Genomic DNA, 12,845 nt, shown 5'->3' with positions numbered 1-12,845 from the left:
GCTCGAGACCCCTTTTACGGTGCCTGGAAAAGTAAAGGCAATAAAAGGAAAAATTCGAGTGCGTTTGAATTAGCAAAGCTAGCAAGCTGAAAGTCACAATACAAAACATAAAATAGTACTCAAATTAACAAGTTCGATAAAAATGTAATACTGAATGACAAATTCTCACTTCAAGCATGTTGATTAAAAAATAAATGCATTTTATTACATTTTAATGTACACAATTCATCTTTCAGTGTTTATTTGTATTAGATATCAATTAATATACAGTCATGATGTATCATGTATATAATTTGTAGCTTGTCTAAATTGATTTATTCAATTTATTTAGATTTTTTTATCTATTTCTGAAATTTTAGAATTAATGACATTTTAATGTTATTTTTTAGTTTCATCTTTCAAGTGGTGAGGGTTATTAAAATAATGCATGTATTTTAATTTGTATTACATAAATGAATACACTTGTAGTTAATTTATGTCTATATAGACTCATAGAATTGAGTCATTCATTTTATGAATTATTGTTTTACAATTTATCAATTTCTTTACTGTATGTATTCAATTTTTGTCGAATTACATTTTTCTATTTATTTTCACCTTTGTAGCCTTGATGATTAATAATAAATGTAGTCTTCTTAAATGTTACTTTAACATTTAGTCATGATTCATTATTTATTTAAGTATACACCAAGAGAGAAAAGTAAGGCAATGTCCACCCAAATGTTTTTAATGAATTTATGTATGTCGCCATGTAAAAAAATAAATAATCCATATTTGTGTTTGCGATCAGCAATAAAAATGAACAGCAAAGTTGATACTGTATATTCAAAAATAAAAAAGATTTAGGTCCATACCTGCGCAGATGTAGCAGCCCTTGCACGCAGTGCTCTTCGTGGTAGCGCACAAACTGCGTGCAGGTGAGCCGGACCTCCTCGCGAGCTCCTCCCGCCGGACCGCTACGGTCCGCATCTCGTCCCCGCCACAGCGCCGACAACCTGCCGGCAGCGCAGCGGTCAGGCGAAAGCGACGCGCCGGCGTCGGCGGTGCGCTCACCTCCTCTTGAAGGGCACGATGATGAGGTGGCGGTCCAGGCCGAAGATCCCGAAGGACAGGAAGCCTTGGCCGTAGTTAGCCACGGCACAGAAGAACTGAAGCTCCAAGTACAGACGGCCGGGGTCTTTGTTCAACAACCACCACAGGCAGCTCGACAGGTTCTACGCAAAAACAAACAAGACGCTCACTGGTCTCGTCACCACATAACAGTAGAGCAACGTTCTCGTGAAATCCAATTTAAAAAATTGTGGCACAAAAAAAAATAATCATCATTTTAAAATCTACATTTGAAAAAAACTACTAAACAATATAAAATAGACTGAAAATACAAATTTAAATTGTGAATTCTTTCCGCTGAAAACAATGATGAAAATGTTTTTTAAAAGATGGAATAAAATTAAGAAATACAGTACATGAAATTGTTAACACTTAACTATAAGAAATTTTAAAACATTTTAAAAAGTTAATTCTCCTCAATACCTAGCTGGAAAAAATTTTAGCAAATAAGAAAATGTAAAAATCATTTTAAAAAAATAAGTCCATTTAATTTCATTGTCTGCTACCATTATTATTAGTATGACACATAATTTGATATAAAAGTAATAATTAAAAGCCATTTAGAAAAATAAAGAACTGAATTGTCACTGGTAGCAAGTAAAAAATAATACCATTTAAAATTAAGAAGAAAAACTAAATGGAATTAAGACATAACGGAATTAAAAAAAATAAAGTAATAATTCTCATTCATGGCAAGCTGATGAATTGAAAAAAAGAGATCAACACTCAATAGTGAAATATATATATATATATATAACATTTAAAACATAAATACAATTATAAATCAATATAGAAAAATAACTGAATTCTCACTGCTAGCAAGTTCAATATAATACAATTTGAAATTAGCTAAAATTAAGAAATAACACTATCTAATTAAATAAAAACTAATTACATAGAAGGAATATATAAAATAAATGTAACTATTACATACAAAGTCATTAAAAATATTTGATATTCTAAACATAAAATAAGATTGAATTCTCACCGCTAACAGGCTGACAATAAGCAGGAGACAGAGCAGAACGTGTCTGACTGTCTGCTTGTCATCTGCGGCTTGTCGGCGCTCAGGTGCTGCTAAATTCGGCAGGTGTTCTGAAGAGGACCAACTCTGCTGCTGCTGCCCGTCGCACAGCGTCCCCGTGTGGCCTGCAGAGAACATTGCACCAAATATCATCATCAACGGAGGGGAATTATAGCCATATACAACATTATAACATTTTCTTCTTGCCTGTGCTGTTACCATGGTTTCTCTGCGTGCTGGTGATCATATCCGGCATGCACCGGAGCGGAGGAGGCGTGTGGAGGTCTAACATGAAAATAATTGTCAATGAGTAACACCATTCCTAATGATCCTCCCTCAAAAAAAACCAAAAACAAAAGCGTGATACCCGAGTTAATACTGCACGCAGAAGGTGAAAGTTCCGCTAACTGCTCTTGTTGTTGTTGTTGTTGTAGTGGGTCTTCCACACCGGCAGGGGTCCTCAGCTGCTCCTCACTGGAGGCGGGTAGCGCCGCAAGGCTCAGGACGTGGTAGCCCCTCTGCTCCCGGTCTCCCTGGCTGAGGCCCATCAGAGAAACGGCAGCCAGCGCCAGGCTGACTGCCAGCACTGCCGCTGTGCTGATAATCTGCAGATAAAAATTGACACTGACTTTTTTTAAGGACTGGATTGGTTCATTTTAGGGCATTATGCACATTTTGGACAATAACGCTGTGGCTTAATATAGCAAAATGGAAAAATAAATACATACTAATTTCTAATGTATTACAGGAGTTAAATAAAAACCATACCTAAATAATAATAAACAGTTTTAACAGATGAAATGCAAATTGATTGCCGTTTAAAGTTAAATACAACTAAACTGTAACTAAAAAATGTGCTGTATTGGATTTTTTTTTTTTTTTTTTTAATTCAAGCCACTATCATAATGCACAGTTTGAACCTTTTAACCATTGATTCTCTGCGTACCACTAGAGAGAGCCTTCACACCACACTTTGATGATTACTTGTATTATATATTTTTTTTAATCAATTAATTAATAGTACTTTGAGAGAATAGTGTTAGAAGGTGTTTGTCTTACCTGAGCTTTGCTGTAGAAGAAGGCAGAGTCAATGGAGTCGGTCCTCTGGCCGACTAACAAAAGACCTCCCACCATCAAGAAAGGAACCCTGCCAATGTGCACATTAGAAGTTAACAGAATGACGAGAAAGGCTTGTTGAGAGGGACCGACATCTGCCGCAAATAGTGAAAAGCCACAAATCATTAACACCCCCGCACACACACAAAAGGGGTTTGTAATTGCTGCCACAAGATGGCGGCAAAGCACTTAAACCGGAGAGGATCATAAAGTACCAACACCACGTACAACTGTATTCAACATAAACAAACCAACTTCACATGAGAATCATCATTGACTTGACATCACACATGGGCAAATGAATATGCGGATGAGCACTTTTCAAACGGTATTAACGTCATTAAACTCACCTTTTGCCATTTCACACAATAATAAATATAAAACACAAGACGGAAACATGACAGTATCAACAAGATCTCGCCAGGTGGCGCCAAAGTAATAATTTCATCGCTTTGGGCTGAGCACGAATCCGTGAAGAGACAGATTTTCGGTATATAATGGAGGATAGGTTCCCAAATAAATGTGCACATTTGCGAATGCTTAACCGCGAATATGCAGAGGTTTACAGCATTGGGACCAAAGCCTCTCAGATACTTGTTATTTAAATCATGTTAGGGAGTAACTCATAACATCGAACGAGATTAAGTAATTTAATTTCACAATTTTTGTAATTGTAATCCTTTACATTACTGAGAGAAAATGTGTTAAATTACAGTTGCTTTTGGAAATCTATATGCTGGCAGTGAACTCAACTCACTTCACACACAAGCAGCAGATGGTAAACCTTCAAAATAAAAACATAAAAAAGGTCTTCAACCTGTTCTTTGCCACTCATCGTTGAAGTTTGTCAAACTAGCCTCGTAAAACAAAAATACTTACAAGCGTATTTAAAACAGCCACATAGCTTAGCACTCTTTATCTGATAGCTTAATACTAATGCTAACACGAGGAAACACCACAGGCAGGTTAACAAAGAACACCTATGTGGCAGTTTTGCAACGCTTTAAGCAATGGCCATTTGCACACAATCAACAACAACAGTCAATATAACAATACTCAGAGGTTTATAGTCTTTATCCTCTGCGAAAAACCACTGATATTACTGCAGTTTACAGAGTCACTTACTCCAGGAGTTGTGAAACTTATTATTATTATTATTGTATTATAGCGCCCCCGGTGGCCGAGTCACACACACCAGAAGAAGCCGAAATGAGTTTTTGCGGAGAGGTCGGGAACCTCTTAACGGCATTTCCATTCATTTCAATGGGCAAAGACGATTTAAGATAAGATCTGTTTGTGCTCTCCCAAATCAAACAAAAAAATCCTTATCCTGTGCTCTTTGCTGTGGAACTCACCCCCAACCCAGAACCATAAAAATGGCCGGCCGAAGCCTGAGCAGATCATCTCTGCTGGTCAGAGCCAAGCACAGCGGGATTAAACCTAAAAGTGCAATAGAGGAGAGGCGCGTTGGTTAGTATGCAGATTAGCGACGGCGTAGAAACGTGCAGACGTGCACACTCGCCCGTCCAAAGGTACGTGCTGTACAGAGAGCCGTAGAGCAGCGTGAACGCCAGCATTTTGCCTGTCAGATTATCCTCTTCTCTGGCCAGGAAGTTCCACAGGATCATGCTCACACACACCAGGAACTGGAACAAGGGCAAATGCGATCAGGTTACCAGATCAAATGTTCTCCAAATGTTTGGTCGAGACTGACCTGAGCCAGGAAGAGATTTAAGGCAAAGAGGTGAGGAAGACGCTTGAACTTCCCGCTGAGCAGCATCACAGCGATTGTCCAAACCTGGGAGAAAACAGCAAGTGTCAATCCGGAAATCATCACTTTTCTTGGTCTCACAAAGTAATTTAAGGTATTATTAAAAAATTATTTGGTCAAACCTTAACCTTGTGCAGATCAGTTTGTCCACTTTTTGTGACTGATAATAGTTTGTTTTTTTCTAATCCACTTTCCCTCAAATCAGGACTAAAATTAAGAAATAAATGTAGTTAAAATGAATAATATTACTTTAAAAATACAAAATAAGTGAATTCTTAGTGCAACCAGGCTGACAATAAAAAAGTAAACTAAAAAAACAAAAACATTTAAGTAAAAGTAAATGTAGGAATAATTACAAAATTACACAATTAAAAAAAAAAAAAGTTCCTCTTAAATAATAACATTTTTAAAAGTATACAGGATTATAAAATACGTAATTTGAAATATAACAAAAATAATAATACATTTAAAACTATATACATAATGAAATTAATATTGAGAAAATGGACATTATTTTAATACAAGAAAAGATATTATAAGAAATATAAATATTTAACAAAATAAATAATTCAAAACAAATGGATACATACATTTTAAATTAAACGAATATACATATAAAAACACTATTTAAAAAATAAATTCCTAACTCATGCTGACAGTTTTGAACCTTATGTGATGTAACTTTTCATTTCAATTATTAGTCTTTTCAAAATTAGTCTAACCCTGTTGCAAATCATTTGCAAATATTACTATTACTACTATTATTATGACTAATATTACAAATAAAGTTGAACAAAAAGTAGTAGTTTGCAATAAATAAATAAATTACAACATCTATATGTATTCTATTTCTAGTGCAATTTAGTAAATTTTGTAACTACAGTCATTGTGATTCCTAATTGGGCTTGAATACATGTTGGGACTTAAACCAAAGAGTTGATGTCCGCTTTAGTGGAAAGAAATATTGTCGTCATTTAGTGTGTTAGCTTCGGCCTTGTCGTCGTACCAGCGCCAGCAGGCAGACGACGCTGATGTTGAAGCTGACGTTCTGAAGCTCGGCCACCAGAGGCGCCGGGTCCATCAGCGGGATGGTCAGCAGCCAGGCCGAGACGTACATGATGGGCGCCGAGAGGAACGTGCTGATGACCATGCCCGAAGTCACCTGACCGGCGACACCGCAGCAAAGTGAATGCTTAACAACGCGATGCTAAAATGTATCCAAATTAAATACTGCAAACAAAGAGGCGTCTTTGAGAAGGCTTAGCATTACATAGCTTCATTAAACACAAATTCGCAAATTCCCCCCTAATTTCTACATTGAAAATCATTTTCAATGTTTCTTGATTGTTTGTGACGTAACATTTCTTGAAAAGGTGAATTTGGGATTTTTGTTTGCTATAAGCCGTAGTCCTAAGAAATATACATATATATATGATTTTTTTTTGAAATCATGAACTACTGAAATAATTTACCTAACTAAATTAAGCTTTTGACACTATTGTAAGTTACCGAGGTGTACCCGTCTAGTGACAGATGACATAGTCTGACTCGAGTCAAGTCGTGTGACTCGAGTCTCCCACCTCAGCTACTCACCACCTCCAGCTCCATGCCGTAGTCTCCGGCGTAGATGGCCACGCTGGGCGCGGTCGGGAAGACGCCGTAGAGGAAGGCAAAGTTGGACAAGCTGGTGTGGTTGGCGCTGGTGCTGTTGACACCCACGTCCAAAATGTCCATCATGTCCTTGCAGAACAACGGCATCAGCAGACTGACGGAACAATTTGAAGAGCTCAAACGCAGAAAGCAGCCAAGCGCCATTTAGACAAAAATGGTAGGAGACTTTTGCGATTAAATAACATCAAAGACCTTTCGAATAAAATTTTGAAAATTAGCCTTGTGATTGCCTAATACATTAACTTAGAATACCCAACACAAAAATGGAAACGCTTTTGAATTTGAACTATTCAATTGTTGGTTTGGGATGTTTATAGGATATATATCATTTGTTTTCACTATTCAAATTATTAATCAAATACTTTATAGGGATAAATATGATAATAGTGCTGTCAATTTCTATAGTATTTTTTTTATTTTCAAGTTGTTATTTTTTTAATTTTCATTCAATTAAATGCAGTACACGGATGAATATTGGGGCTGTATATGTTTATCTAATTTAGATTTGTACATTTTTTTTCAAATAAAAGATTACGATCAAATTAAATTAGATACATAGAGATACATCAGATATTGGAGGTCTCCATTTTAATGTAATTTTGATTTTATGTGAGATTTATTTTAAATAAAAGAAACATTACAATTTTAAATTGAATACATAGAGATAAACATGACATTGCTGCTGTAAATTTGTTGGCAAAGGTAATTTTGACTTCAAATTTCATTCCATTTTATTTTTATAAATGAAGACAATTACATTAATTGAGAGAAATATAATATTGGTGTCGTAAATGTTCATCTAATTGTGACTGTATTATCATTACTACCATTTTTTATTTTTTTTTTTAAAAAGACCGTCAAATTAAAAAAGTGAATTCAGTTTCCGAAACGTGGTAAGCTTGCTGAAATGAAAAGAATTGAAAGCATTCAAGTGCTTTACAATGCTGGATGCTCCCCTCGTTTTTTTCCCCAGTAGTCATTACTTTCTATATAAATTCCCACTCACAGTTTGGCAGTGATGAGGAGAATCAACGCGACGCCGGCGTCTCGTGTCAGTTTCTTCAGCTGACCAACCTGCAACGCAAACATGAAGCCTTGTCGGTCATGCTTCAAACGCACAAAATAAACGTGACCCGACCATGGTGAGGCCCAGATAGAACAAAGCCGCCCCTCCGAAAGAGTTGGCCAGGCCGTCGATGAACTGGGACAGTACGTCGGGAATTTTCTGGCCCAGCGCAAAGTGCGAGGCGATGCCCACGACCACCATGAACACGATCGGGTTCTTTAACACCTGGAGAAGAGAATTTGAGAGTGTTAATCCTCGTACGGCTAATGACTTAAACATACGGTATGTCGATTATGAGTAGCTCTGAGATTCGGCATTGACCACGACCGACAGCGACGTGGTACCTGTAGTGCGACGACCGCCGGCACTCGGGCCGTGCTTCGCTCCCCGTGATGGTCGTTCCGCCTCCTCCACCTCTGCACCTCGCACAGAGCAAAGCCGACGGGATTGAGCAGCATGAGCGACACGGGGGCCACCAGGTAGATGTACTGCAGGTACTCCGGGTACGTGCTCCGATACAAAGCATCCACTGGGGAAATACGACTCGTAAGTAAGAACTTGAGTTCTATACCGTTTGTGTCTTCGTGCGGAACCTCACCTATGGGATAGCCCAAGGCAAAGTCGTTGCTTTGCGTGGCAAAGATGGCGTACAGGCCGGCTTTGCCGTACCTGTTTTCCGGACTGGCAACCATTAGTGTGAGCACACACACTAGCGTGAACACAGCCACCTAAACACACACAATGTTTTGAGATCCGGCCCGCCGCATCATTTTATGTGGCCCGCAAAAGCAAACCATGCACGTCTACCATAATTTCTCGTGTATAATGCGCACTCATGTATAATACGTACCCCCAAAGTTGACCTAAAAATTCTGTAAACCCTTGAACCTACGTATAATATAAGTATTATCTGTATTTTGTTAGTTTTGTAAAATATTTACTCTGAAGTTAAGCACTTTATTTGAACACATACTTTCTTTTTATTTACATGCTCTTATTTTCAAATGCACAGCCCTTTTATTTATAAAATTAGAAAACACACAGTTTTGCTCATATGTTTGATTACCCAGGCAGAATTTGTAAGATGTGGACAATTCTTTAAAGAAACCATGAAGGACCAGGCGAGACACATTTAATTTTATTTGAATGGGATTCAAATTTAACTCTCAAGCATTTCAGAAAAGCATTATCATTAAACAAAACATAACCATAAAGAAATTAATGATGGCTGTTGTTCAGTCATCAGTCGTATTTAAAAAAACAAAAAAATATTTTCACAAATTCTGCCTGGGTTATGTAAACGTATGAGCATAATTGTACATATATGCAGTCATATGTACCCCTGTCATATTGGAATGAAAGTGCAGGCTACACCTTTTTCATAACCGCTAGGTGGCGGTGGCATATTGGGATGAAAGTGTACAGCTTTTTCATAACCTCTGGATGGCGGCATACATTTAAAATGTAAAAGTCTTTTTCATTTTCTCCTATACCTATGCATAATGCGCACTATTGACTTTGAATAAAAAACAAATTGGGGGGGGTTGCGCATTATACACGAGAAATTACAGTACTTCCTGTTTCTTGATCAAATCTGTTCAAAAATGACAAAATGTCCACTTTTTAATAACATTGAGAGATTGCAAGCGACCAAACCACCTTTTAAAATAAACAAAAGTTGAACAAACTGTTTTCCTTTACTTTGGAAATCAAAACTAGTTATCCAACAACTTTTTGTGTGCATGTAATATGATGAGGCAATCATCCATTTATATGGTTACACTGTCATAAAGAGTTTGACACCCCCGGAGTAGAAGCTGACCTTGGCGACCAGGACGCTCCATAGGAAGGACCAGATGACGTCGCCGAACTCCAGCAGCACCATGTTTTTGAACAGTAGGGCCGGGAGAGCAAATTTAGACACAAAGTTGCCCAGACCCTTCGCCTGGTTCTCCGTGATCACGTCCGCCCTGTGCAGGGGCCAACAAACGCTCAAGTTCACATTCGTGTTTATAGTTCACGTTTTAATTTTCAATTTAGACCTTTTTAAGGGTGCGTAAGCACAAAACTGTGTGTCAAAAGTGACACTTTTTTGCGACCATTACAGCCCAGTTAAGGACACAAACACACACTAGTGTGTATAATAGTTGTGCTTTACATTGTGGATTTTATATTTTTATAGGCTCCAACACACCGCGTCCCTGAACGGGATAACCGGTATTGAAAAAGGATTGATGGATTACTTTGAATAATTCCAACACCTTATTTTGCTTTTGAAATTACACTGCTATGAGCATTTCCCAAACGTTTCAATTCTTCGCATTGAAATGATGGGAAATGGATTTATTATTGTCGTTTGATTTTAAGCACACCCAAAGTAATAATAATTGTACTAAATTTGAAAATTTGCAAAATACAAGTTTTCACGTCAACCAACAAATTTTTAATTTATTTATTTGTTGTTGTTTTTTTGATGCACCAAGCCATTTATTTGATTTTTACTTTTTCATTAAAAAAAAAAAAAAATATTTAATAAAAGTTTGCAGAAACATCCATCCATCCATTTTCTGAGCCGCTTCTCCTCACTAGGGTCGCGGGCGTGCTGGAGCCTATCCCAGCTGTCGTCGGGCAGGAGGCGGGGTACACCCTGAACTGGTTGCCAGCCAATCGCAGGGCACACAGAAACAAACAACCATTCGCACTCACAGTCATGCCTACGGGCAATTTAGAGTCTCCAATTAATGCATGTTTTTGGGATGTGGGAGGAAACCGGAGTGCCCGGAGAAAACCCACGCAGGCACGGGGAGAACATGCAAACTGGCTGACGCTCTAACCAGTCGTCCACCGTGCCGCCTGCAGAAACATTCTTTATTTTAATTTGTGGAATAAAAATGAGTAATTCTTACTAATGTATTGATTCCATTGTATTGCCGTATTGCTTGCAAGCCTGATTGCTGAACCCCTAAAGGTCTAAATCCTGGCAATGTCACTCACGCAAATGAATAAACTACAAATAAATGTATTTATTCCAAAAATGTATAAAGAACATTAAATCCCACCTGCCAGCTATGTATCCACACAGGATGATGCCAAAGCACTCGAGCAGGGCTGGGAACAGCTTGTCGATGGACATATGAGGCCCAGCAGCACCGGGGCTCGTCGGGGAGCTATGGGAGATGTTTCTCCCGTGGATGAGCACGTATCTGCCGGCTGTCTCCATGGCGACGGCCGGGGCTGCTGTGGAAGGGAGAGGAACACCCTGGTGGAAGAAGGCAAACGGCGGAGCTCGTATTCTGAAATGAGCTCCGTTCACGCACTTCAGGCGGGGCATTTGCGTGAGCCTAAAACGTCAGCTGTCAAATGAAACTAGTTCCATTTGAATACATTCAAAGGTTTTAAGGGAACTCCATAAAAGGGGCTAGCCCGTCCTCAGCCTCATTTAGCAGCTCCACGCTTATGCTAAAAACAACAAGGCACGTCAAGCCCTACCGACGTTCACAGCGTTGACGTATCTTTAGTTGAAGAATATGGCACATCCTATTCCGTTTGGACGTTCCAAATGCTTACCTCTGTTACTTAAATCACCATCTTGTCCGTGGACTGTCCCGCTAGGTGTCAAGCTTTATTTTTCGAGAGAGCAGTTGCGGCGATTTCTGAATCTGACAGCTGGAAGTAATTGACAGGCGAGTGGGCCAATCAGAGGCGAGAGGTGAATCCGCATCCCTCTGCGATTGGATGGAGGCGATTCTAGGGCGTGGCAAGGGGGCTGTGAACCGATAGATAGATAGATAGATAGATAGATCGATAGATAGATAGATAGATAGATAGATAGATAGATATTGACTATTGCAATATTAGTCATTCGAACTGCTCTTAGTGCTAGAGGACTCTGCATTTTTTTGCACAATTGTCAAAAAAAAACAAAAAACTGTACCGGCATTACCAGATAACTAGCAACCCTTTACTGCTCAGTGACTGTTTTTTTTTTTTTTTTTTGTCAATGTCTTTATGTCTCCAAAGTGTTCTCTGTCAATTGACTGTCTGTTGTCGTACTCGAGCGGCTCCAACTACCGGAGACAGATTCCTTGTGTGGTTTTTGGACATACTTGGCAAACTAAGATGATTCTGATTGATTGATTGATTGATATATAGACAGGCAGACAGATAGATAGATAGATAGATAGATAGATAGATAGAGAAAGAAAAAAGAAAGAAAGGCCGCACAGCAAAAACAGCCTCTTAGGGAAGGAGTGCAAGAAAGATGGTAGAAGACACCAGCGGGAGCAGGACACTGGCACCAGTCGGGTTATCGTTGTTGGCTTTGGGGGGGGGGGGGGGGTCACAGGGGCAGTGGACGTGGATGTCTTGTCCACTCAAGATCCTTCTTGCCTTCTCCACCACCTTGATCCACATTTTATCCACCTTGATCTTCGTCTTGTCCACCTTGATGCACATCTTGTCCACCTTGATCCACGCCCTGTCCATCTTGATCCACATCTCGTCAACCTTGATCTACGTCTTGTCCACCTTGATCCGCATCTTGTCCAACTTGCTTTCTGTGCTTGTTTATTCAACTACAGAGTAGCGGGTGTTTATTTTTGTCACACACAGCTTTACAACTACATATAGCCTCAAATTAAATATAAACATTACAATACACCAAAAATAATGACACAGTATTTGTACACTCTCACAGTGCAAGACAATTATTCAAATGCATTTTGAATACATTTGATAATTTATATTTTTTATTTTTTTTTAAACGCTGCATTAAACATTTTCACACAGAATTCCATCATACTGCTAATTTGGTCAACATTGTAAATAATTTTGTACATATAAATGATGTTTACACTAAGAAATGATTTGGATTTGTTATGTATGACTGTGTGATAGATGAGTGAATGCTGCTTTGAAGTGCAATCCGATTAAGTATAAATAGAAAACTGATAGACTCTGGCTTCCAATCATAATTGTATTTTTCAATTTCAATCATGTTTTTATAGACAATTATGTAGTAGATCACTGCGGGAGCTTTCAAACATCACTTTTTTTTTTTTTTTTTTAAGTTTCCAGCAGGTTATGAT

General features: G+C 38.5%; 1 protein-coding gene across 1 annotated transcript in view; it reads right to left on the bottom strand.

The window, feature by feature from the left end:
- The window catches only part of LOC133410130 (lysosomal cholesterol signaling protein-like), a 13,534-nt gene extending 2,120 nt beyond the window's left edge, over positions 1-11,414 (bottom strand). Inside the window, exons 1-18 of the mRNA XM_061690899.1 lie at positions 11,326-11,414; positions 10,818-11,017; positions 9,581-9,728; positions 8,357-8,486; positions 8,103-8,287; positions 7,831-7,983; positions 7,699-7,766; positions 6,615-6,786; positions 6,028-6,183; positions 4,965-5,048; positions 4,773-4,896; positions 4,606-4,690; positions 3,194-3,281; positions 2,502-2,739; positions 2,354-2,419; positions 2,099-2,259; positions 1,054-1,214; positions 855-995 (exon numbers count right to left, since the gene is read on the bottom strand). Of these exons, the coding sequence (XP_061546883.1) occupies positions 855-995; positions 1,054-1,214; positions 2,099-2,259; positions 2,354-2,419; positions 2,502-2,739; positions 3,194-3,281; positions 4,606-4,690; positions 4,773-4,896; positions 4,965-5,048; positions 6,028-6,183; positions 6,615-6,786; positions 7,699-7,766; positions 7,831-7,983; positions 8,103-8,287; positions 8,357-8,486; positions 9,581-9,728; positions 10,818-10,978 (2,321 nt within the window). The 5' untranslated portion in view covers positions 10,979-11,017; positions 11,326-11,414. The remainder of the gene's footprint in view (positions 1-854; positions 996-1,053; positions 1,215-2,098; positions 2,260-2,353; positions 2,420-2,501; positions 2,740-3,193; positions 3,282-4,605; positions 4,691-4,772; positions 4,897-4,964; positions 5,049-6,027; positions 6,184-6,614; positions 6,787-7,698; positions 7,767-7,830; positions 7,984-8,102; positions 8,288-8,356; positions 8,487-9,580; positions 9,729-10,817; positions 11,018-11,325) is intronic.
- Positions 11,415-12,845: the final 1,431 nt, after the last annotated feature.

This window comes from Phycodurus eques, chromosome 11 (assembly GCF_024500275.1).
Source record: "Phycodurus eques isolate BA_2022a chromosome 11, UOR_Pequ_1.1, whole genome shotgun sequence".
NCBI lineage: Eukaryota > Metazoa > Chordata > Actinopteri > Syngnathiformes > Syngnathidae > Phycodurus > Phycodurus eques.
The sequence above is the reverse complement of the archived record's forward strand: the minus strand, read 5'-3'. Positions and strand labels throughout refer to the sequence as shown.